At 44.1% G+C, this 26,231-nt stretch overlaps 1 protein-coding gene across 2 annotated transcripts in view; it reads left to right on the top strand.

Moving 5' to 3' along the window:
• EML5 (EMAP like 5) overlaps positions 1-26,025 on the top strand; it is a 130,080-nt gene extending 104,055 nt beyond the window's left edge. Inside the window, exons 18-43 of one of the 2 annotated variants that reach the window (XM_075282374.1) lie at positions 114-316; positions 1,022-1,133; positions 1,723-1,850; positions 2,586-2,727; positions 3,191-3,343; positions 3,426-3,557; positions 4,219-4,307; positions 4,448-4,624; positions 5,654-5,855; positions 6,177-6,303; positions 7,037-7,051; positions 8,901-8,979; positions 9,100-9,229; positions 9,314-9,412; positions 10,072-10,092; positions 10,240-10,413; positions 12,406-12,614; positions 12,735-12,892; positions 13,817-13,931; positions 14,095-14,283; positions 14,371-14,543; positions 14,640-14,802; positions 17,393-17,496; positions 20,215-20,368; positions 20,488-20,588; positions 25,363-26,025. In XM_075282374.1, coding sequence (XP_075138475.1) covers positions 114-316; positions 1,022-1,133; positions 1,723-1,850; positions 2,586-2,727; positions 3,191-3,343; positions 3,426-3,557; positions 4,219-4,307; positions 4,448-4,624; positions 5,654-5,855; positions 6,177-6,303; positions 7,037-7,051; positions 8,901-8,979; positions 9,100-9,229; positions 9,314-9,412; positions 10,072-10,092; positions 10,240-10,413; positions 12,406-12,614; positions 12,735-12,892; positions 13,817-13,931; positions 14,095-14,283; positions 14,371-14,543; positions 14,640-14,802; positions 17,393-17,496; positions 20,215-20,368; positions 20,488-20,588; positions 25,363-25,399 — 3,386 coding nt within the window. In that variant the 3' untranslated portion in view covers positions 25,400-26,025. Of the gene's footprint in view, positions 1-113; positions 317-1,021; positions 1,134-1,722; positions 1,851-2,585; positions 2,728-3,190; positions 3,344-3,425; positions 3,558-4,218; positions 4,308-4,447; positions 4,625-5,653; positions 5,856-6,176; positions 6,304-7,036; positions 7,052-8,900; positions 8,980-9,099; positions 9,230-9,313; positions 9,413-10,071; positions 10,093-10,239; positions 10,414-12,405; positions 12,615-12,734; positions 12,893-13,816; positions 13,932-14,094; positions 14,284-14,370; positions 14,544-14,639; positions 14,803-17,392; positions 17,497-20,214; positions 20,369-20,487; positions 20,589-25,362 lie in introns of those variants that run through there. The other variant, XM_075282373.1, reaches the window with a different exon arrangement.
• Positions 26,026-26,231: the final 206 nt, after the last annotated feature.

Genomic DNA, 26,231 nt, shown 5'->3' with positions numbered 1-26,231 from the left:
GTGAATTAGGAACTTTCAGCCATCATGAGAACAGTTCATTTCAGTAAAGCAACCCCCTTCTAGGTTTGTGTTTGTCTATCCCTGTCCTTCCTCATATTGTCCTGTGCTGGCAGGTGGAGGTCTGATTGGACGCAAGGCTTGTATAGGGACAGGGTCGAAGATTGATACCATGATGTGTGTGGTATATGGATGGACAGAGGAGATGTCCTTCTCAGGAACCTCCACTGGAGATATCTGTATCTGGAGAGATATGTTCCTGATGAAGACTGTGAAGGCTCATGATGGGCCAGTGTTCAGTATGCACGCCCTGGATAAGGTGAGAATGGGGATATACATTCCTGAGCTCAGGGGACTAGGTAACTACAATAGCCAATGTTAAAATCAATCGTATCAAATCTCTTGCCATTTTACTATTAATCGGTTGAGTATATTACATCATGGTGCTTGGTATCCGGACCCCTGTTTAGACATGTACCTGTATTAAGCCAGCCTTACTCCTTCCACATCCAAAGCTAGACAATTCTGTTGCCATAGGAGTAGTGTTATGGGAGCTCAGATGGTATAGATAATTTGGAGTTTGATACCAAGTGCACCTAGCGGGTGTTTGTTTTGTTTTTTTTAGATTTGTGGAACTATACATTATATATTCATCTAATGCTAAATGAAGATTCATCTTTGTACAGTGAAAAATTCTTCACATTTCTAAGACTTCGAGTTTCATTGCCACATAATTTTTAAAGATATTTACTTGCTGTCAGTGGATGGAGATGTTCTTCTTAACATCCTGAGGCAGTAAACTAGTGCACATATACTTCTCTTGGTGGAGAGTTTATTACAATGTATCAGTGTAGACAATCCTTTGATAGCTAACCTCAGCTACACAACCCCCTGCTCTGCTGTGAATATTCTGTGTGTATACAGTATGGTGGTAAGTTATAACCTAGGTTATTAGGTTTCTTAGATTTCGTGTTGCTCTGGGAGTTCTGCTATAATAAATATAGTACATTGTGTCCCACTACAGGGCTTTGTGACTGGTGGGAAGGATGGCGTGGTGGCGCTCTGGGATGATTCTTTTGAACGATGCCTAAAAACCTACGCAATCAAAAGGGCTGCCCTGGCTCCGGGCTCTAAAGGTGATGAAACACTGAGCACATTGTCTACCCTTACCACACCGCACACACTTAGACTCTACAAGTGCTGACCACACTATAGAGGCACATATACAATGACTGCACTATATACAATATCTGCATTGTACAAACTAACCACACATATTGACCAAAACCGTGGACTCCACACTGCACACAGTGTCATACAGTGGCATTTACTAAGGCTACCGTGCCTATAAAGAAGCCAAAACTGACATTTTTGACACACAGTGGCATATCTCAATCCCCGCTCGCAACAGGGCTTGAATCTAAGCATGACAGAACACTGGTGCAAAAATTACTTAAAATTACTAAGAGGCCAGAGCGAGTCTGACGAGTCCTGTGACTTTTGGAGAATGACAAGACTTGCATAAGAATCGCCAGTCTTAATAAATTCTCCCAAAAAACTGACTGTTCTGACAACACAGCACTGCATGTAATGACCACAATTTAGACACAGCACTGTTCACTGAGCACAATATAGGCACCTCATCACACATTCTGACAAAATACTGACAATAGAGATGTCCACACTGCACCACACACTAATCTCCTGCATGTGTCGCTATTCCAGGGCTGCTCCTAGAAGACAACCCGTCCATACGTGCCATATCTCTAGGACACGGCCATATCCTGGTAGGAACGAAGAATGGTGAGATCCTGGAGGTTGACAAGAGTGGACCGGTCACCTTGCTTGTCCAGGTAACTGGCAAGTACATGCAATTTCTCTTTAATGATTTCCTGTAATACTCTGTGCTGCTGTTATACACTTTAATGATTGGTTACTAAGGGTCCTATCTCTGTACAGATGGTGCCCTGTTTGTGAGCAGCATGTTGTAGTGATTTGAACTATTATGTATGAAGTCATTTGGCCACGCTCATAATTTAATCCTTGCAGTTCACTGCCAGCTCTGTGAACAAGGAGTGCCATGTATTCATGATATGCAAGCTCCCCCACTCCTTACAGCTTCTGTTTGGCAGCTATTTACCTATTAATGTACATAGGGAGAAATCTGTCAATCAGCAGATTATGAATCATGAATTCATCAAACTCTTCTTTTACAGTGCTTGTATTGTGCTACAAGTATTCAGCTGTGGCCAAAAGATACCACAATGTATAGCAAATTATTGAAATCATCAAACCTGCCACTATTACATGCAGCTCATGGAGCTGAAAGGTTCCTATAAAGGCTCCTCTCTTCTGTCTATTTAGATAGAGCAGTTTCTTGACAATTTTTTTCTCTCTAATAGTTTTTTTCTTGCAGTCTATAATCTTCTGTCCTTACCATGACTAAGTACAGCAGAGAATGTGAACTAGACTGCAGTGTAAAGCATGGCGAGAGACTTCTGTTACCCATCTTGCACCCAAGTGTGGTTTGACAGTTATCCAGCCTCCGCTTTACTCCATCCCTTCTTAATGGATCTTGTATTTTGCAGGGACACATGGAAGGAGAGGTCTGGGGTCTGGCTGCCCACCCCCATTTACCAATCTGTGCCACTGTGAGTGATGACAAGACCCTGCGCATCTGGGACCTGTCCCCCAGTCACTGCATGCTGGCAGTGCGCAAACTGAAGAAAGGTAAGGCAGTATTAAAGTCTGCCCTCCTAGTTAATGACGTGGATCGGAGCAGTGTGATCCATTTCAGAGCTTTGCTTTCTCAGCCACTTAAGTAGATGAGGAAATTGCACTGTAAGCAATTCCCCAATATACAACTATTTCCTTAGTCACTTCCATTACAAGCTACTGATCTCTGGACACTATTTGCAACAGGGTCACTTTATGGCAGCTTGCAGATGACTTGTTGTACTTCTATTTCTCTATTTGTATTATGGCTCTGTATGCCAGCCCAAGCATGCATCTACAGACAAGACTGCAACATAGATCAGTAGAATGCTCTAACTTCGGGTCAGTAGACCTGCTTTGGGCTGGGATGCAAAGTCCTAATATGGATGCTAAAATAAGGGAACAATTGGTTCATGTGAGTCAGCCCTAATTCAGTGAAACTGTAATGGATGATGTTCATGCTGTATGGTGCCTTCAGGTGGTCGGTGCTGTTCATTCTCCACGGATGGCAAAGCTTTGGCTGTGGGTCTCAATGATGGAAGTTTCCTGATTGTTAATGCAGACACACTGGAAGATTTGGTGTCATTTCACCATAGGAAGGATGTGATCTCGGAAATCCGCTTCTCTCCCGGTGAGTGGATGACTGGTTGATCTGGATTGTCTCCCACTATCTTGTGTCCCAAGAATGTGGTGTTTATTGTGAATTCTTTCAGGTACCGGGAAGTATTTGGCTGTTGCCTCCTATGACAACTTTGTGGATATTTATAATGTGATGAGCAGTAAAAGGGTTGGAGTGTGCAAAGGATCATCCAGCTACATCACCCACCTGGATTGGGACACAAGGGGTGAGTGCAAGGCCTGATGTCATATCTTAGCAGCAGTTTATAATGTGCAGTGCTTTGTGGGATCTCAAGAAAAAGTCAGATGACCTGTTAATCGTGTGTGACTACAGAACGCAGATCAGCCACAGACCGTGTCAAATGGGAGCAGCAGATATGGGAATGCAGCTCTGGTTTTGATAAAATATAAGGCTATGTTCACATTTGCGTTGGAGACACCATTGCAATGTCTACCTGAAAGAGTTCTGCACACACCTCATTTTCGTCTGCTGCTTTCAGTTTATAAATAACGGACGCCCGATAGACCCTTAAATAGTCACTGGGGTTTATCAGGCTACGTTTGTAACCGCTATTTTATTGGTCTGCCTGTCCATTGTTCTGGTCCTCTTAGAGACCAGAACAATGGACAACCCACGCTAGTGTGAACCTGATGAAACTCAAGATGAGTAAAGCAAAACAAATATTCTCATCATCCAGCTATAGCTAAGGCTGCCGGATCACAAATTTCTCTGCTGCCCCCTATTGGTTAAAATTCTGCGCATGTTGTATTGCACTGTAGGAGATGTAGTGTTTTCTCCAGACTACACAGTTCAGTAATATGTGGGTTGTGTGTGATGGGGTGTTAGTGGTGCCTCTTGGTGCTCAGTCCATTCTGTGCTTTTCTCAGGTAAACTCCTGCAGGTGAACACTGGTGCTAAGGAGCAACTGTTTTTTGAGGCCCCTCGAGGGAAGAGACAAATGATTCCAGCCCATGAGGTAAGATATCGGTGAAGGCCTCAATATGTGTGGATTATGATAAGCGTCTGCAGTATTAGGGAACATTTTGCTGCCCTCTCTTGATGCCAGGTCATACTGATGTGGCAGGTACCATGTATACTGAGCTTTCTATTTCTCAGGTAGAAAAGATTTCCTGGTCTTCTTGGACAAGTGTTCTGGGTCCGAGGTGTGAGGGCATCTGGCCGGTGATCGGCGAGGTCAGCGACGTGACAACCGCTGCACTTAGTAACGACAGCAAAATCTTAGCCACTGGGGATGACTTTGGATTTGTAAAGCTTTTTCGCTACCCTGTCAAAGTAAGAATTATCATCTGAGACAATGTAACTTTGAGCATGACAGAATGTCGTAGATGCCTCATTTTCAGTTGAAACTTAAATGGTTAAGCTGCTGTCCCCTGTATCTACACAGATAACGCTCAGGAATCAGACAGACCCATTCTCAGTGTAGTGGCAGGACTACAACATAACTCCTATTCAAGTGAATGGAACTGTTCACAGCCTAGTAGAGTTGATTCGAATAGTATTCGAAACATAGTTTCAAATACCTCGCTCCCATAGGAATGAATGGAAGCAGCTGAACAGCAAGGTGTTAAGCGCCGGCACCAGCTGTGTGCCGGCCGCTTCCATTATTCCTATGGAGCGAGGTATTCGAAACTATATTTTCGAATACTATTCGCTCATCTCTATTCACAGGCATATAGTCAGGCAACTACAGAACAGGTGATTGATGTTGGTGTGGGATGTCGGATCCCTATTGCTCTGATATTGAAGACCTGTCCCTAGGATAGGTCATCAATATTTTTAACCCTGAAGTCCCTTTAATCTGGCCATACACCTCCTTTATTTGTCAGCCAAACAAAAGTCAGACTCTTCTTCCAAGCCATACTAGTCAAGCATGTATGTGTTTGGAATGGGGCTAAGGAAATAAGCCACTGCCATACATCCTCATCCTCTTCTGTCAGAGCAGAGTCAGGACACATCCATAAACATGAGATCGCTGACAGGTTTGGCCAGAGCCTGATAACCTGAGTAACACAATGTAATAGGTGTCACTTGCAGTCCTATATAACACCACGGATAAAACAGTGATAACTCTGAGTACAGATAATGTAGTAGATGTTACCTGCAGTCTTATGTAACACTATGGATAACACACATTGATAATTCTCTGTATACAGATAACGTAGTATATATTAACGGCACGCTTATGTAACAGCACACATGTTGATATATCAAACTTGACTTTGCTATATATGGTAAACTGTGTTACAGCACCCCTCCCTCCTTCCACAAGTGACTATGTACCATAATTTATATACTTTGCAGGGTAAATTTGGGAAATTTAAGAGATACGTGGCTCACAGCTCCCATGTCACCAACCTCCGCTGGATTCACGACGACAGCCTCCTGGTCAGTGTTGGAGGGCCAGACACCTCCCTCATGCTCTGGACCCATGAAGTGGAAGGACACAGAGAGATGAGACAGTGTGACAGCGAGGAGTCTGACATAGACTCAGAGGAGGATGGAGGTATGGGAGAGAATAAGATCCTGATGGGTGTAGTGATAGCAAAAAGAAGCCCTTATCCTAGGGTTGTCCTTTTCTGTCATTAAGAATTCTGTTTCTAGGAAAGATGGGTGACACCCAATTTTACTGCTGTTAAAGTTCCCACAGGAGATGCGACCCAGCTTTTCCAAAGTCCTAATAAATCTCCCACTCTGCAAAACCAAGGAGATTTTTAATTTGAGAGTTTAGGAGAGTTTGGCCACGTATGAAACAGGGTTTTGTGAAGCATGTGGTTGGATGAGGATCTGAGGACTCAGTGAACATTCTCGCCACTTTTACTCCCAGGTTATGACAGCGATGTAACAAGGGAAAATGAGATGACATACACCATCAAAGCCTTATCCACCAACATTCGGCCAATGGCAGGAATCAAACCTCACCTGCAGCAGAAGGAGCTGTCCCTGGATGAGAGGTAACTGGCAGCATCTGTACATCAGCCCCTTCTCTGTGCAGAAGCAGTACTGTGAATACATACCTTACATTACACTGTCTCCAGCTTAGAAGCCAGTGCTTAAAGGGCTCATCCAGTACTGTGGTGCTAAAAGCCTCATAACAAATTGTTTTCATTCACTGACAGCAGGCAGAAATCTTGAAATGATGAGAAATTGAACAACATTGTATTATAAAGTTGCAGAACCTTTCATTACTGAAGGAGTAAAGTGATTTTCCCATAAACATAAACATTTAAATTGGTAGAAAAAAATTCAACATTTTTGCAAATATTAATAATTATCAACTTAGTAGTAAGAGTTTGTTGTAATGTATGCAACCATGAATGCAGAAACTTTACATAATCTGGCACTTGTCATAAACCCAGCCATGATTTCCTTATTATGGCTGAGATATCAGGCAGAGAGACTACATACACAACCAAAAGATAATAACCCGATCACAATGAGGAAATCATGGCTGGGTTTATGACAAATTCCAGACCTAAGTTCTTGCATTCATGGTTGTATCCACTGGCCACCTTTCAAGACTGTCTCCAATAAGATGGCATGTGCCATCTTAAATGTTTGTGCCTTTTGCTGGCCCATTATTGTGTTGTAGCCTGTGCCCTTTGGAGGATGCAGTGTACATTCTTACATTTTGTTTAAATCATAGACCACTGATGTTTCTCTTCTTTCTTCCTCGCTTCCTTGAAGGCAGGGAGTAGTCCGGTGAGTGGTTGACATGGCACCTCATTTTCAGTGATTGTCTTCTGGGTGTGGGGGTACAATTTGTCTAGATAAACTATTTTGTAACTCTTTCCTATTTGTACTGGGAATTCTCAGGGAAAACAGTTAAAAGAAAACTTTACCCAATATCTGCCATTATTATATTATTAATATTGTTGCATCAATGTTTGCACTTGACCGTTAGATTCTCTGCCATATTGGTTGCCACTTTTGCAGTTGACAGCTACCTCTCCTTTATTAGTTACTCTTTGTAGAAAATGTCATTTTCTTCTATGTTGCTAAGATGCTGCAAAAGTAAAAACTAATATGACTGCAGGTCTTCCTGGTTAAATCTACATAGAATTTTGTAACTATGTACTTTCAGTCACATCCCAAGTTGCATTCACAATTCTGCCCGGTTGGCACTTGGCTGACATTAACAATGTACTGACCGTACTTTACTGAGCAGCTTGGTTCAGATCCTATCACTGGTGTATAAAGACAGTTCTGCCATAACGCAGTCACAGCATAGGACTAGGAGCGGTAAACCAAACCATGTGAGGTTTTTTTTATTTTAATTGCATTGGAGCAATAACAATGGTTGTAAAAGTTTACACACCCTCTAAACATGTTATAGATCATACTTGATCTATCCGCAATGTTTTCTTTTAAAAATGTGTCCTCAGATAATGACATATTTGTTTAAATCAAGTTTTATGTTGAAACTACTTTTGTGGGTTTTTTTATTCTTCATGTTATTGACTATTTCAAATCCTGAAATCTTGGGGTATTCACTTTGACCTGTGCCTAATAATAGACTGATACTTCCTGTTCTCTAAAGATCACGTTTCGGGTCACCTCGTTATCAGCACATGCAGGATTGCAGTGACTTGTAACTCCTATAGATAACATGAGATTACACCATTTACAATAGTTATTGGTCATAGCTACTCCCTGCACAGTAACCTCTACACAGATCACTGAGTATGCCCACAACCATGTCCCATAGAAGACAATGAAAAACTACAGCCTATAGTCATTGTTGATATCTCTGAATACTGTTAACAGCAGCTCAGACAAGATGGCCACTCCATAATCTTCTGACAAGAGATTTTTAAAATCTACCATCAGTAAGCAGAATATGTATTAGTAAAAATAAAGGTGAGATTTATTCCCTATAAGTGCAGCAGATGTTCCCCTTATTGTATTTCCTCAGTCCCTCATCTCTGGTCTTATCTGCATTATATAATTGTCCAAATACTATAGGAACATGTAAAATATGCCGCTGCCTCCAGGCCTTGATACATTGATGGCTGCACACGTGTTAGGGAGCAAGTATGCTGCTTTTATAGGGGTCTGTCCTAAAATACATGAACATGAGATCCTATAGACTTATGGGATTTTCAGCTTTGCTATGGACGTCTTTGTACCCTTGTAACGTTACTGGATGGAGCAGATCGTTGCTGCAGGGACCAGCTCTGAGTTGTCTTCATATTTCTAGCCTCCATCATTTGCTGTCCTTGAATGTGTGTTTTCTTATCTTTCTCTTTCCTGCTGCTGTGTAGAGGTTCCAGGTAAATCTCTCGCTCTCAGTGTCCCTTCATCACTGCCACATCTGAATGTGATCGACGTACCTAACCCATCATCACTGTTCAGGCTATATTCATGAAAATTGCTGCCTCCTAGAGGACACTGAGGGGATCTGCAGACTTTTCCAGTCCATGCAGCTTACAGTTTGCTCCTGTATCATGCCTCATGGTCTGTGCCTTGCCCCTTCTCACTCTGCAGATCTTTCTCTTGTGTGCGATGAGTGACGGACCGGCCTTCTCTTATTCACAGTTCTCTGTTTCAGACCTCCTGTTAGTAGAGCGCTACCACATCCTGAGAAACTTCAGACTAACAATGTTGGAAAGAAGAAGAGACCCATCGAGGTAAAGAAACCCGTGATGAGTACATACTCAGTTTTATTGGTTGGGTGGTGTCCATGATCCTGACTCCTATCATGTATTATTATGACAGTGACATGATCTTTTTTTTTGTTGTTGTTGCAGGATCTGGTATTGGAGCTGGTGTTTGGATACCGGGGTAGAGACTGTCGAAATAATGTGCACTATCTGAATGACGGTGCTGATATCTTGTACCACGCTGCCTCTGTTGGGATCCTGTACAATGTCGCCACAGGTAACATACAAACACAATGGTAGGAGTGACATCGCTGAATCTTCCACAGTTCACATCTTGATAATGTTATCACTTGTTTCATAGGATCTCAGAGTTTTTACCAGGAACACACAGATGACATATTGTGCCTCACCATCAACCAGCATCCAAAGTTCACCAACATAGTGGCAACTGGCCAAGTAGGTATGTTTGTACATAAAGCCTAGACTACGCACTGCTCCCTGAGTGAAGATGACAACATGGGGTCCTGAATCACAGATCTTAATAAACCTCCCAAAATATCTAAAGATGTATAAACCATTCACATTAATCTTAAACTAGGCCTGAAATTCAGCAGCGATTAATTCCATAATACAACTTTACAAGGGCTCATATTTCTTGTCACAAATCTCCAAATTCATCACACCGCCATAGCGTTGCAAGAACATAAGCGCCTGCCTACAGATTTATACAGTTTCCATAGAACTAGATATTAAGTGGGGGTTGTCTGAGATGATACCAAAGCCAGGAAATTAGATAAATGCCCAACATTGTCTGTACCCACCACTGCTCTAGTCCTCCCCCTGCTGGGCTGCTGTGATGACTGCTGTATAGCCCACATGACTGCTGTAGCCAATCACTGGACTCAACGGTCATATCCTATAAACTATCAAGGCCAATAATTGACTGAGACATTAACGTGAGGTTTATGGACAACCCCTTTAAATCTTTACAATGCTTTTAGCCATGAATTACTTGAATATACAAGAAGTAGTCCATTATATACTCGTATTGGTGATGTTATTAACTGTTTCATGTCTGGAATCCTAATTACAGTAGCCATTTCTATTATGCAATTTCAGGTGATGCGGCAGACATGTCCGGTAAGTCCTATTATTGTGTCTACATTGTATCTTTTTTATGTTCTAATTTTGTTTTTCATCCTGGGGTTTGAGGTGGGGTATATGGGGAGCTTTTAGGGTTTTTTTTTTATCATTAACTGTATCCTTTATTCCTCTTCCCGTCCTCAGCCTCAGCACCCTCCATACATGTGTGGGATGCAATGAGTAAGCAGACCCACTCCGTACTTCGCTGCTTTCACTCCAAGGGTGTGTGTTCCGTCAGTTTTAGTGCCACCGGAAAACTGCTCCTGTCTGTGGGATTGGACCAAGAACATACAATTACTATCTGGAAATGGCAAGAAGGTATATAGTGAATGGTATCTGATAGAAATAAGTACTGGGAGGAAACTGTGGTAATTGAAATGTGAAATGTTAAGGAAAAAATGGTTTGTCATTACAATGGGGAAATAATAATTGTTATTGTAGATTGTGTCCACATAATTCCCTGTACTTTACAATACAGGCGTACAGACAAAATCAGACATTTCTGAATAACAGGCTAAACAGAGAGTTGGCCCTGCATGCACAAGTTTACAATCTATGAGGAAAATCAACCTTTCAATATCCGCCTGTTGCCCCACAATTTAATGTCCCTCCCAAAGGATAATAGCCCTCTCACACAAATAATGGCCCCATCACTAGTCTCCATACAGTATGTTGGGGCCAGTGAAGGGTTCACTGCATAGAAGGGACCATTGAAGGGAGACACTCGTCCCTTCAATGCTCCCTGTTATAGCAGTAGTAACTCACTACTTACCTCTCTTCTGTTCAGTCATGCTACTTATTGCTCCAGGTGCACTGACGTCATGTGTGCCTGGAGCAGGAAGGAGCAGGAGGGGCCAGAGAGAAGACAGGTAAGTACCGATACTCAGCTTATAGGCCACAGGCTTAATGTAGTCTGTAGTCTACAAATCAGGGAGTGGTAGAGTAGGAGGCCCGTGGCTTCCTGCTCTATTAGTAGCAGAAACGGGTTGGGAGGACACTTCTCCCCAGTTCTGCAATCCAGTTGTATTTTTAACAATCGGATCACAGAATTGTGGAAAACTGGCTGCATTCATTTACCTTTCCTCGTTCCTGCTCGTGGCCTCCTCTTCAGCCTTCAATGGGCCCTGTGATCGTGATGACGTAACGTACAGCGCATGGGGGTCCCATTGTGGCTGAAAATTTAGACTGCAGTGAGTGGGGAAAGGTAAGTGATTATGGGCCATTATCGGAATTCCACTGTCTGTGAGTGTCCCTTAGGGCCTTCAAAAGGCACGGGCCCCACCAAGGATTCACTGGTACCCCGAAGGGCCAGTCCGAGCTTGATAATGGGTGGGCAACCAGTGCAAAGACTGAAACAGAGTCTCAGTCTGATATTGGATGGGCAACTAGTACAGAAACTGGAAAGGATAAAGGAACTGGTGTAGCAGTTACACAAACATTTGAGTATCACTGTGGAGACATGAATAGTGTATGTAATGATTACTATGAGCGAATGAATGGTATGTGGTAGGAGTACAGCGGAAGGATGAATTGTATAAGGAATGAACACTGGTATTGGTATATATAATCATTACTGTGGAGTATTGAGTGGGATATAGGATGAGCCCTGTGGAATAATAAATGTATCCTACATGAGGTAGTGAGCACTATACAGGAATAAATGGTATATGTGGTGAATACTATGGTGGAATGAATAGTGTATTAGTGCTAGGAAATAATGAATAGTATAATAGTGCTAGGAAGTAATGAATAATATTGAGGATTGAATGTTATATATTAGGAGTTCTTTGTGGGATAAGTACCTGTGAGGAATGAATACATATGATGATCATTGTGGATGAATGAATACTATATATGATAAGTTTTATAGATACATGAATTGTATATGGGGTGAGTACTGAGGAGGAGTGAATGGTATATATCATAAGCACTGTGAAGAGATAAATGGTATATAGCAGTGGTTTTCAGTGGTGTCCCTATGTCCTGCTATCCCTGGGAGTATGCGTTGTGTTGGAAGCCACTGACCCCCCCCCCTCCCATATGTGATCAGTACTAGGAAAGAATGAATAGCATATAGGTTAAGTTTGGTAGAGTAATAAATTGTATATGGCAGGAACTCTGTGGAGGTTTGAATGGTTTATGGTATGTGATCTGTGGAGACATGAATGAGACTGGAGAGACTGTGATTGAAGGAATAAGAAGAGATGGAGGTGAGAGTTGCAGATAGGTGGCATTAGTCTGTGAACTGCCATGTGCTGAGGTGGAGGAGCACATTCCGTACATCTGACCCGTCATCTTCACCTGCTTTAGGTGCCAAAATTGCGAGTAAAGTTGGTCACAACCAGCGGATCTTTGTAGCTGAATTCCGTCCTGACTCTGACACTCAGTTTGTGTCTGTGGGAGTGAAACATGTGCGGTTCTGGACACTGGCAGGGAGGGCGCTGCTGAGTAAGAAGGGGATGTTGAGTTCTATTGAAGATGCCAGGATGCAAACCATGTTGGCTGTGGCTTTTGGAGCTGTGAGTATATTCTTTGTATATATCTTTGGTTACATCTGTTTATGGGAGAGCTGTGAAGGTCCTGCTTTTCAGACCAGACCCTGAATAGCATTCTAGCGATGATCTTGTTCCTTTCTGCAGGGAAATCTGACCTTTACTGGTACAATCAGCGGGGATGTCTGTGTCTGGAAGGATCATATATTGTCACGGATAGTGGCCAAAGCTCACAATGGGCCAGTGTTTACAATGTACACCACGCTGCGGGATGGCCTGATTGTGACTGGAGGCAAGGAAAGACCGTAAGTCAGCTGTAGTAATGCCAAGGAGCCAACGTTGAATCTGCCAAAAACCAACATCTAGTCTTTGCTACCCTTGTCACTCCTTTCCATTAACTGTATCTTCTAAGGTTTATTTCTTACATTCATAAGTCCCACAGTCTGTCTTTCCTTGCTTAAAATGGACTGTGCCTACCAGTCCAAAAATAGATCTAAACTAGCCACTGCCCGCAATTTCGTCTGTGTGTTGTTGGTGTTGATAATCCACCTATATTTAGAAAATTGCTGACGTCGATGGTTTGCCTGCTCCGGTGTTGTGGCAGCTGTCAAGCTGTCCTGCTGCTGAACTTGTTCCTCACGCCATGCCTGTGATTGTTCCGGCATCTCAGCAACTCGCTGGAACGCCATATAATGTGCGTATTGTTGGCGTCGATGATCCCCCTCAGCTCCACTTGAGAATTGAGTTGACTTCTGACTACCTTCATAGCACTCATTGTTTTAGAATTTTGCAACAAATTAGATTTTGTTTTTCCCAGCATGTTTAAAATTGGCAAACTACCAATTTGGATTAATGGGGCTTTCCCATGTCAGTGTCTCAGCACAGGAGCAGATCAGATAATATGCAAATGCATAGAGAGATAACAGACCTGGCTTTATCAGCAATCTCCAATTAGCTGAGCAGTTTAATATAGTATATGAACATAAATTCATAATAGTCATGAAGCCATGTCATTTACCGTGATAAAAATTGAGTTTACAAACTATCTATGTGCTAAATTTCATCCAAATCCATTCAGCCATTTTTGCGTGATCAAGTAACAAACATCCAAACTTTCCCATTTATAATATTAGTAGGAAGGATACAGACTGCTTGTGTACTGTGCCTTTAAGGAACAAATGTCATCCTGTTTGACTCTATCACAATGATGGATTAGTGCCTCTGTACAGGTCCAAGGAGGGCGGTGCAGTGAAGCTTTGGGACCAAGAGCTAAAAAGATGTCGTGCCTTTAGACTAGAAACCGGCCAGACAACCGACTGTGTGCGATCTGTGTGCAGGGGCAAGGTAAGGTACTCCTTATAGGTAGACTGCACAGCCTTCATATTGAGGATGTATAAAATTGTGGCATGGATTAACTGGGGGTATATTGGGAGCCAGGGGTTTCTAAGTCTCCCCTTACCCTGTGACAGTAACATCTGACATCTGATTCCTTGTCCTCCATCTTCAGGGAAAGATTCTGGTTGGAACCCGAAATGCAGAAATCATTGAAGTAGGGGAGAAGAATGCTGCATGTAACATTTTGATCAATGGTCATATGGATGGACCCATCTGGGGACTAGCAACCCATCCATCCAGAGACTTCTTTCTGTCAGCAGCAGAGGATGGGACTGTTCGTTTATGGGACATTGTGGACAAGGTAGAAATCCCAAACACTATGGTGAAGTGCTCAGTGTTTGCAGACAACAGGATATTCTTAATTTTACGGGAATTCTTTTTCTCACAGAAGATGCTGAATAAGGTGAATTTGGGTCATGCTGCTCGTACTGTTTGCTACAGTCCTGAAGGTGACATGGTGGCAATAGGGATGAAGAATGGAGAGTTCATCATCCTGGTTGTGGCTTCTTTAAAGATCTGGGGCAAGAAAAGAGACCGAAGGTCCGCAATTCAAGACATCAGGTGAGATTCTATGTTGCTGTTGGTTAAGCAGTAACAGCATGTTATAGGTTCATATCATTGTGGCACTAGAGCTGACAATTCTCTATTCATTCCTAGGTTCAGCCCAGATTCTCATTACCTGGCAGTGGGATCCAGTGAAAATGCAGTAGATTTCTATGATCTTACCATTGGTCCTTCACTAAATCGCATCAGTTACTGCAAAGACATCCCCAGCTTTGTGCTGCAGATAGACTTCTCTGCTGACAGTCGCTATGTGCAGGTATGTGCTATGGGGATCAAATCAAATCAAAAAAGCTTTATTGGCACGTCCGAATAGATATTTGGCATTGCCAAAGCTAGTAGAGTGGGGGGGGGGGGGAGTTGGACTCGGGTGGGTGAGTGGTGGGGGTGGTGTGGGTGGTTTGGGGTATAACAGTCCATGGAGTCTCATCTTCCTCTTCGTTGGTGACCGTTATATGGGGAGGTGGGGTGGGGCGGGGCGGTTGGTTTGGGGTATAACAGTCCGTGGAGTCTCATCTTCCTCTTCATTGGTGACTGCTATATGGGGAGGTGGGGTGGGGTGGGGTGGGGCGGGTGTTTTGGGATAAATATAACAGTCCGTGGAGTCTCATCTTCCTCTTATTTGGTGACAGCTGGACACGTATTGGGCAGCGATCTCCACAGTGGCCTCTTCTTCTCCCAGTAGGATGTAGAGTTTCCTCTTCTCGTCTGCAGATATGAAGTCTGGGATGTGGGCAGAGAGTCTTTTGTAGTAGACGGCCCTCACAGCTGAGTATTTGGTGCAGTGTAGCAGGAAGTGGGTCTCGTCTTCTAGGACCCCCTGGTCACAGTGCTGGCACAGTCTCTTCTCCCGTGGCTTGTACGTCTGCCTGTATCGCCCCGTCTCTATCTCTAGGTTGTGGGCGCTCAGTCTGTACCGGCTCAGGGTCTGTCTGTGCTTGGGGTGGCGTATTCTCTCCAGGTAGGTGGCCATGGTGTAGTCCCTTTGTAGGGATTGGTACACGGTGAGTTTCTTGGAGTTATTTATTTTGTTTCTCCATTCTTCAATGTACCGCTCTCTGTTTGCCTCTGTGGTCGCCTTTATTTCGGCCTTGGTTATCATCTGTTGGTGTTTTTGGTTTGGTGGTTGGCTGTTGTTTGGTTGGTGAGTGTCTGGTTTGCTCAGGTGGTTTAGCCATGCTTGGTGGTGGTAGGAGTCAGGCTTGCTCCCCTGGATGTGTGCCTGGAAAGCTAGCGCCCTCTTCTGTATGGTGAGCCATAGGGGGAGTCTGCCTAGCTCTGCCCTGCAGGCCATGTTGGTGGTGTTGCGATGGACATGGAGCAGGTATTTGCAGAACTCCAGGTGGAAGTTCTCTGTTGGGCTGGAATCCCACTTTGACTGGTCTGGGTAGGTGGCTGGGCCCCAAACCTCGCTGCCATAGAGAAGGATCGGGAGATCAAATATCTTCAGCCAGACCCTCACCGGTGGTTTGAGGTGGTACAGTTGTCTTCTGATGGCGTAGAAGGTTCTGCAGGCTTTTGCTTTCAGGGTTTCTATTGCTGCTTTGAAGCTTCCTGATTGGCTGAGCTCCAACCCCAGGTAGGTGTAGCTGTTGGTTTTCTCCAGTGTGGAGCTGTTCAGTGTGAATTGTGGGGTGGTGGAGGCTTTATTGTGGCCCTTCTTCTGGAATACCATGACTTTGGTCTTCTTCTGGTTGATGGGTAGGGCCCATGTGGTGCTGAATTTTTCCAGCGCTGACAGTCTTTCTTGGAGGTCTTTCTCGGTGGGGGCCAGGAGTAGGAGGTCATCGGCGTATAGCAGGAACTTCACCTCTCGATTGTTCAGGGTGAGGCCTGGGATTGGTGAGGTCTCCAGGGCTGTAGCCAGTTCATTGATATAGATGTTGAAGAGCGTTGGGCTCAGGCTACAGCCTTGTCTGACCCCTCGGGCCTGTTGGAAGTATGCTGTCCTTTTCCCATTCACCTTCACACTGCACTGGTTTCCGGTGTAGGAGCTCTTGATGACGTCGTACGTTCTTCCTCCTATTCCACTCTCTAGGAGTTTTAGAAGTAGGCCTGGGTGCCATACTGAATCAAACGCCTTCTTAAAGTCTACGAAGCAGGCGAATATCTTGCCTCTTCTGGTGTTGTGGACGTGCGTCTTGATGAGGCTGTGCAGGGTGTAGATATGGTCTGTGGTGCGGTGGTTTGGCATGAACCCTGCTTGGCTCTTGCTGAGGACCCCGTGTTGTGTGAGGAAGGTGAGGATTCTGTTATTGATGATGCTGTTGAACAATTTCCCCAGCGTGCTGCTGATGCAGATCCCTCTGTAGTTGTTGGGGTCATAATGGTCCCCATTCTTGTAGATGGGGGTTATGAGCCCTTTGTTCCAGTCTTCGGGGAAGTGTCCAGCATTGAGCACGAGGGTGAATAGCTTTGCCAGTGCCGAGTGTATTGCTGGAGAGCTGTATTTGATCATCTCTGGTAGGATGCCGTCAGGGCCACTGGCCTTTTTGCCTTTCAGCAGGACAATTCTTTCCTGTATATCTTTTATGGTGATTGGTGAGTCCAGAGGGTTCTGGAAGTCTTTGATGACTTTCTCCATGTCCCTCAGTTTGGTGATTATCTGTTGCTGTTCTGGAGTTAGTTCTTCTTCTGGGATGTTTTTGTAGATCTATGTTTTTGTAGGGTCTACGGAGGTCCGTGTGAAGTACAGAAAATTAGTCTATGGAATTCTTTTTTCTTTCCTTGGCCCCCTGCTCTGTTTTGAACGGAGCTTATATCAGTGGTGTACAATGTGTCTGCTCTCAGTATGGACAGTAGTAATAGTAGGAGGTCTTATATGGACACTACACATGTCTTCTCCGCAGGTCTCCACAGGTTGTTATAAGAGGCTGGTCTACGAAGTGCCTTCAGGAAAACTCCTCACGGAACAAGCTGTGATTGACCGGATAACATGGGCCACCTGGACAAGGCAAGTGACGGGACTTCTGACTACTACTATTGCTTCACACTGGCAATACTGGAAAAGCAGTAGCCTAAGACTGTCTTATTAACTATGCTGGCTCCTAATCATGGGGACACTTGTGCTTGTGGTCAGTGAATGGAAACATCCTTGTTTATTTCCATAGGTTTAACCCCATGGCCACATTTGCCATACACTGTATATATGGCAGATGTGCACAGAGGAAATATGGCACCTTCTCCAGAGCTGATCCAGCTCCATATGTGGCAGGTGTAGGCTGTGTTATACAGCCTACACCCATCTGCACTGCTTGTGGTCAGAGATAGCTCCAACCATTGATGTTTAACCCCTCAGATGTCACTATTAGTAGAAACTGTGGCATTAGAGAGGTCAGTTGAAGGGGGCCCCCATCTAACCCCCGATTGCCCACCATTGTTCCAGTGGCACATTCACAGGTGCTGGTCATTTGTATTGGCAGCCTGCGGCCTTGTAACTTTTTATAGAATATTTTGTGATTTGAAAAAAAGTAAAACAAACATAATTGGTATCATAGCATCCAAACATATCTGAATTTTTAAACTGTAATACTATTTAGTCCAACAACAAAAAAAATTGGTGCTGGAGATAGTAAAGTAGAGCGCTCAGCTATCACAGGAACTCCCATTGGAATGAATGTAGTAGAGCATGTGCTGCTTGACCGCAACACAGGGGACATGACACATTACCGCGCTTCAGACTCAGACTCTTCATACTTAAAGGGGTTATACCATGAAATGAAAAAAAATCTCTGGGGAGATGCACACAATTATGTTAACATTATCAATACGAAAAAACTCTGATCTGCAGTGTCATTTTCACCCTTTACACCCATCTCTGCAGCTCTGGTCCTTTTCTTTCATCTAAACCGGCATGCTGTAGACAGAACTGCCTATAAACCCAGCCTCACTGAAGATATATTTCACTAATAAGGGGGAGTTCACACGGAGGAAAGTGGAGCGCAATCTGGCACGTATACACGTGCTGGCAGATGACGTGCTGAAAATGCTCCCATTCATTTCAATGGGAGTTAGGAGCATATACGCCGCGTTATTTTGCGGAAGCTAAATCACTGCTGCAAAATAATGCGGCGTATACGCTTCTAACTCCCATTGAAATGAATGGGAGCATTTTCAGCACATCATCTGCCGGCACGTGTATACGTGCCAGATTGCGCTCCACTTTCCTCCGTGTGAAATCCCCCTAACAGTGACACATTCATTAATTCCAGGCTATTTCGCATTACTGAGGGGTGACACACTATGTACCTGGATGTAGTTATATTACCCCCTCAGTAATGAAAAATAACCTGGAGTTATTCAGTGTGTAACTTACTTATTAGTGACATTGCACATTTAACCTTAAAGCTACACCATCCTATATTTTCCAACCAGCACGTACAAAAATTCAACTTTTACCATCACCAAAGTACCTTAGTGGCTTCACATAGTATCAAGCTCCACAGTACCCCTAGACTCTAAATAATGCTCTTATCTGGCCCCCAGACACCTAATAATGTTCCCCATTGCCCACAGACACCTAATAATAATACTCCGCAGTGGCCCTCAGGCAAGTAATAATGTTCTCCAATAGTCCTCAAACAGCTAATACTGTCCCCTTAGTGACCCTCAGGCAACTAATACTTTCTCCCCAGTGGCCCCCAGGCAACTAATACTGTCCCCCCAGTGGTCCCCAGGCAACTATTACGGTCCCCCTAGTGGCCCCCAGGCAACTAATACTGTCCCCCTAGTGGCCCCCAGGCAACTAATACTGTCCCCCCAGTGGTCCCCAGGCAACTAATACTGTCCCTCTAGTGGCCCCCAGGCAACTAATATTGTCCCCCTAGTGGCCCCAGGCAACTAATACTGTCCCCCAGGCAAATAATACTGTCCCCCCAGTTGTCCCCAGGCAACTAATACTGTCCCCCTAGTGGCCTCCAGGCAACTAATACTGTCCCCCCAGGCAACTAATACTGTCCCCCAGTGGCCCCACAATGTGGTTGTGCTATATAAATTAAAAAAAAAATAAATTAAATAACACTTACCCATCCTCAGTATCCTAAAGCTATGATGTTCTCTTTAACATTATATCCATTTTAATAATACTTTATTAAATGGCTTTCAGAAAACAGATTAAGTAACAGACATATTCAACATCACTGTAACGGTTAAGATCACTAAATGATGTAAATGGAAAATGGCGCAAATGTTTCTTTTATTACGGTTCTACTATTATTTGTGGACTAGGATTATTGTATGAGGCCTTAATGTATGTAGCTATCCACTTATACAAACACCACTCCCACTGTTGCCATGGCTTGCCATTAGGGTTGAGCGATCTGGAAAGATCGGATCCCGATCGGCGATCAAGCAAATTTCGTGATCAGCTGGAAAATGATTGAAAATCGGATTTTGAAATCTCAGGATCGACTCATCCCACTATATATAATATACAATTAGGGTTGAGTGTTCGGGATCGGGAAAGATCGTTGATCGAGCAAATTTCACAATTGGGATCGGCTGGAAAATGATCGGAAAACGGATTTTAAAATCGATCCTGAAATCTTAAGATCGGCTCAACCCTACCTGCCGTTCACAAATCATTCTTTGAAGGGATCTCCCAGGTTGAGGTCTCTGTAACTATTAAGTCCCTCCATTAAGTTGTGAATGTTCTGTTTGTCTTCTCCAACAGCGTCCTGGGTGATGAGGTGGTGGGAATCTGGTCCAGACACAATGAGAAGTCAGACGTAACATGCGCCTGTGTCTCTCACTCAGGGATCAGTCTGGTTACAGGCGATGACTTTGGAATGGTTAAACTGTTTGACTTTCCCTGTCCAGAGAAATTTGTAAGTAGCAGCAACTTTTCAGTGCACGATTGACGATATTTAGCATATTAGGATAGGACGTTGTTTCCACTGGCGGAACATGTGATACTTGTAACCAGTATCTGTATCTGTTAATCCAGGCAAAGCATAAGCGGTTTCTGGGACATTCAGCCCATGTGACGAACATACGCTTCACAAGCGCAGATCGCTATGTGGTCAGTGCAGGAGGGGATGACTGCAGGTAAGACAAGGGCAGATGACATTGGTGTAAAGATAACACAAATCTACTATCGGTCCTAAAATCTATATCCAGTCTGTATTATAATGCAGATCTGCTGGTGGAGTCTGTGTGGCAGAGAGACTAAGAATCTGCACCACTATTTTGGAATAAAAGTTGCCTCCTGGCAGTTTGCAACTTTTTAATGCCATTTGTGACTAAAATAGTCACAATTGGCTTTTTTTTTTAAATATATATATACTATATTTTCAATTTTACAATAATAAGAACAAAGAAAACTTGAAACACTTGAATAACATGAAACAAGTTAAAGTATAACAAGTGGCATCTCTGAAGTGCTATCGTCACATTTTACAGAATGGCTGGAGCTAAGCGGGACAGCGCCAAATTCACTGTCAGTTACACCACATTTCTGATCTGACAAGAAATCTGCACTAGCTATGAGCTGCTATAGATGTCTGCTAAAGCACACAAACATTTTTTTCCTATATAAACCTACAGCACTGTCAATCAATGCAAAAAGGTGTAAAGTGTATTCAACATATATCCAATCATTTCTCAAAAAAGCAGTTAGTATAGCAGCATCACAGGTAGTTAGTGGCACACAGACATGTCCAAATGGAGGTTTTGGTAGGTATCAAAAAGATATCATGGGAATCGAGATATAGCACTATACTGTATATACATACCTCCCAACCGTCCCGAATTCACGGATTTGGTGTCCTGTCCCGTGGTGTCGGTCGGTGGCAGGTATGTCCCAGTTTCAACTCATGAGTTGAATAAATAGGCGATTAAAGCAGGAGCTGTCACAGCGCAGCTCCTGCTTTAATGCTGCACTCCAGCATTTGTACACGTGGTGTGATCACGTCATGTCGTGCCTACAACTATGGGAGCGTGTGAGACTGCGGAGAGAGCAGCGGGGGAGCGTTGGAAGGTGAGTATAAGGGTTTATTTTTTTTGTTGCACATTGAGGGGAATGTGGGGGGCTCATGACACTGGGGCAGATGAAGGTGGGGGTAGAACGGCATGAAACTGGGGGAAGAGATGGGGGACATGACACTGGGGGCAGGTGAAAGGGGGCAGAACGGCATGACAGTGGGGCAGATGAAGGGGGGGAGAACGGCATGACACTGGGGCAGATGAAGGGGGGAATGGCATGAAACTGGGGCAGAGATGGAGGGGGACATGAAACTGGGGGCAGAGATGGAGGGACATGAAACTGGGGGCAGAGATGAGGGGACATGAAACTGGGGACAGAGATGGAGAGATATGAAACGGGGGGCAGAGATGGGGGGACATGAAACTGGGGGCAGATGGAAGGGTGACATGAAACTGGGGGCAGAGATGGGGGGCATGAAACTGGGGGCAGATGAAGGGGTTATATGAAACTGGGGGAGAGATGGAGGGAGGACATATAATTTACGGGTGACTGTAGGAGGATTATACTGTGTGGGGGCACAGGAAAAACGAGTCAATGGGCGGAGTCAATATAAAAGTGGGTGGAGCCAAAATTGCAGCTGCGCACATTTTGTCCCCCTTTCTGCTCTTCAAAAGTTGGGAGGTGTGTGTGTGTATATATATGTGTATTTCATTAGTGGACTATTAATAACACCAGGACGTTTTTTTACCTCGTTTTTAACCCATTAGCCACATACAACTGGCAGTGGTTCCTATTTCATATAATTCATAATGATCTTATCTCACCAATATAGATGAATACACACCATATTTCCCACACCACATATTACTCCTTAAGGTATTATTCACAAACCCAAAATAAAGACAATCAATACAACAAAAATGCAAAAACATACAAAAGAATATTATCATTCAAGTCACCCACCATATCTGTATAAGATGATCTAATCAGATTGGTCTTGCACATGCTATATAAGCATGTTAGGAAGTCCATTTCTGATGACATGACTCCCTCTGAGTCAGTGGTATGGTCACGTGATCACTCCTTCAGATGGGTTAAACTACTAAATCTTTGCTAAAGCACATAGCCCACTGTATTTTTATGATTTTTCAAGGGACATCAAGACCAATGTACATACCTCCCAATTTTCAAAGGACAGAAAGATGGACAAAATGTGTGGCACGCAATGTGCGCCGTGGCAAATTTAGCCCCACCCACTTCTACGTTGACTCTCGTTGATTATGTAGATAATCTGTTTTCCCTTAGTCATAACAGCAGCACAATATGGGGTATTTCTGCCCCTGTGTGCTGGTAGAATTTTTAATTAGCAATTAATTATACATGCTTGACTAGGCCCTATAAGAGGGCACAGACACCTCCCCCCCCCCCCAGTATTACAGTAATAATCAAAATTAGGGAGGGGAGCCTTGTGCTGCTGTTATGACTAAGGGAAAACAGATTATCTACATAATCAATGATTCCCTGTCGTCATACCAGCAGCACAATATGGGGAGATGACAAGTAATCCCCTTAGGGAGGGTTTCCTCAACTTACCGCCCGAAGGCAGTAGCGTCCGAAGCATGAGCTCAGTCTATAGTGCTTCACAAATGTGGAATGGGAGGACCAGGAGGCCGCCGCACAGATATGTTCCAAGGGCACCGCCCTTTGCTCTGCCCATGATGTTGAGACTGCCCTCGTAGAGTGTGCCCTAAGGCATGCTGGAGAAGGAAGACTGAGAGGAGAATGCCATCTTTTAGGCCTCCTTAACCCACTGGGAGATAGAGGGTTTAGAGGCTTTCAAGCCTCTGAACCTCCCAGCAAAGTTTACTAAAAGGTTCACTGACCTTCTAAATGACGGATGGAGTCTCTCCTCCTCAGGAGAGGAGGGAGCAGGAAAAAGACCGGCAATGAAATTAGTTGATTTAAGTTTGAGACAGAAGGCACCCTGGGTCTAAACACTGGCAAAAACCGCAATTGTACCCTGTCCTCAAAGAAAGAGGTGTAAGGTTCCTCTGATGACAGGGCCTGGAGCTCACCAACCCTTTTGGCCGAGGTAATTGCCAGTAAAAAGGTTGTTTTGTAGGCCAGAAATTTTAAATCAACATTCCTTAACAGCTCGAATAGAGAGTCACAGAGGGCTGAAAGGACAGTTCCAAGATCCCATTATTGAAATGGCTCCTTTAGGAATGCAGATACCAAAGGGTGTTGAGATAGACGCCTCCTCAGATAGGCGGATAAAGTGGACATATGCACCTTCAGAGATGAAGGAGATAGCCCTTTGTCTAGGCCGTTCTACAAAAACTCCAAGATGACCTCTTAGAAAAAGATACATCCCGTCCACTACACCACGTTTTGAAGATCGTCCAGATCCTTTGGTAGTTCTTGTTTGTGGACTCTGCCCTGGCACAAGCAAGCTGTGTTCAGAACGGCCTCTGACAGTCCACTGTATAGGAATAGGGACCGATCAATCTCCAGGCTGTCAGGTTGAATCTCACCAGTTCCTGGCATCTCAGGCCTCCTTGAGTGACCAGGTGTGGGAGAGGGGGAAGTTTCCAGTACTCGCTGTGACTCATGCCTATGAGCTGGGCGAACCAAGTCCTTTTCAGACAGAATGGTATTATGGCAATTGCCTGGACTTGGTCCTATCTTATTTTCATCAATACCTTGGGTATGATGGGAATTGAAGGGAATATGTATACCAGCCTGAACCTCCAAGGGATGGACAGGGCATCCACTGCCAAGGGATTTTCCTCCTGATACAACGAACAGAATTTCTCCACCTTGGCGTTGAGTCGGGTTGCCATGAGGTCGACCTCTGGGAGACCCCATCTGTGGACAATCTGCTGGAACACCTCTGGATTGAGGAACCATTCTCCTGATACGGTAATACCCCGACTCAACTGATCCGCTACTATGTTCAGGGAGCCCTTGATGTGAACAGTAAGGTTTTACAATATGGCCCAGATCCCCTGGTTTCTCAAGTGGTTAGGGGCACACCTAACCACTAAATGAGTATGTCAAGTGTGGAGACTGAGGGCTACTCGTAAGGTCTCTTCCTGGATATCGTTCTGATTCCAAGTAGTAAAAAATTATATATTTTTTTTTTGACCCACAGCAACTAAAGTAGCAGGGGGAAAAAATCCTTGAAAGCAGAGACTAAAATAGACACTCTTCACTTCAAAGGTAACATGTTTCGAGGTGAAAACCTTTTTCAAATCAACCGTACCCTCCGTTTTACTGTCAGCTAAGCCAGGGAGATGTCAGTCCTTGTCAAATAGCTAAAAGGCTGGGGGAGGTACGGTAGATTTGAAAAAGAGGTTTTCTCCTCGAAACGTGTTATCTTTCTACCACTTCTTCTAATAAGTGTACTTTATCCCATTGGATGATACTATCATATATCCATCTGCTACTCCATACACCATAGGAAGGTGAAGTGATGAGCGCCTATTTTGGTGCCACAGCTAATTCTGTGCATACAACGAACAAGGAAACACGGAGTTTTTAGGCCTGAAGCAATTGTGAGCTCACAGTAGGAGTAGAATACAGGTACTTCTGTTTCCAGGTTTATAAAGGATTCAGGTCACTTGGTTACAAACAACTGTCGGATTGATGTAAACAATGGGTACTTAATACTCAAAAATATATAATCTATTTTTAGGTGGTTGGGGAAATTCACTGATGGACCATTGAATAGCCAATGCACGAGAAGGGATTCATGAAAATGATGGATGCTTTATATAAGTTCTTCCTGGGCTTTTAGCTTGCATGTCTTTTTAGGACACCCTGTATAAAACAATGATCCAGGGTGAATGTTCACTTGTTACCTGTACCCTGAAAACACTTTTGTCTCTATTTCAGCCTGTTTGTATGGAAATGTGTCCACATGCCACACTGATGGCAGAACAAATGCACGACTCTCCACCTCAGACAATGGACACAGCTTGGGAACTGGAGTTCCTACAGAATCGCAGACAAGTTGCATTCAATCCAGAGACAGACAAGTCCTGCAGAGAAGGCGACAGTTGAGCGGATCAGCTTTACAGGGAAGCATGCGCTACCCCCTCCATGGGGTTGATCTATTCAGAGCAGGAGTCCGTGTTCCTATATAACTTGTGCCAGGTGAGGGACAGGTCCGATCACTTGACGGCTACCTTTGTGAACCATATACCAGCATGGAGATTCCCCTATGAGGATGGCACAGAGCTGTCAGGACAAACTGCGGGCACCAGGGCCTTGCTCGCTCTTATAGCTGTGCCAGCCGGGATGCGAGTGCCTTCCCTTCTCTCCCAAAGTCTGACGTTTCCCGTCTTTGCCTTGTTCAGTCCGTTCCACGCTGACGTTGCCATATCTATGTGCTGCTTGTTTTTTGGAACGTTTCCAACTGTTATGAAGACATTCTCCGGTCTGTTGTTCTTAAACCTCTTCGGTGCTAGAAGGGGCTGTATCTCATATTGGGGGTCACTGGGACGGTGGGAGCATTTACTCTTATAAACAAATATAATTTCTTATAAGTTCTTTTCATGTTGTCTTGTGTTATTTGAAATCAATTCATTTGGCATTTGGTTTAAACAGCATATGGGGGGGGGGAAGCATATGTGCTCAATGTGAGATCAGTAGGGGTCAGACAGCCACCTCTGCAACTCCCCATAGAAGTTGAATGTCCATGTTTTTATATCTTATTTTAACCTGTTCCCAAAGAACACCTTTAAATTCTAATCTGTCACCAG

Source organism: Leptodactylus fuscus, chromosome 7 (assembly GCF_031893055.1).
Source record: "Leptodactylus fuscus isolate aLepFus1 chromosome 7, aLepFus1.hap2, whole genome shotgun sequence".
Lineage (NCBI taxonomy): Eukaryota > Metazoa > Chordata > Amphibia > Anura > Leptodactylidae > Leptodactylus > Leptodactylus fuscus.
Note: the sequence above shows the minus strand (reverse complement) of the source record. Positions and strands in the feature narration are given on the sequence as shown.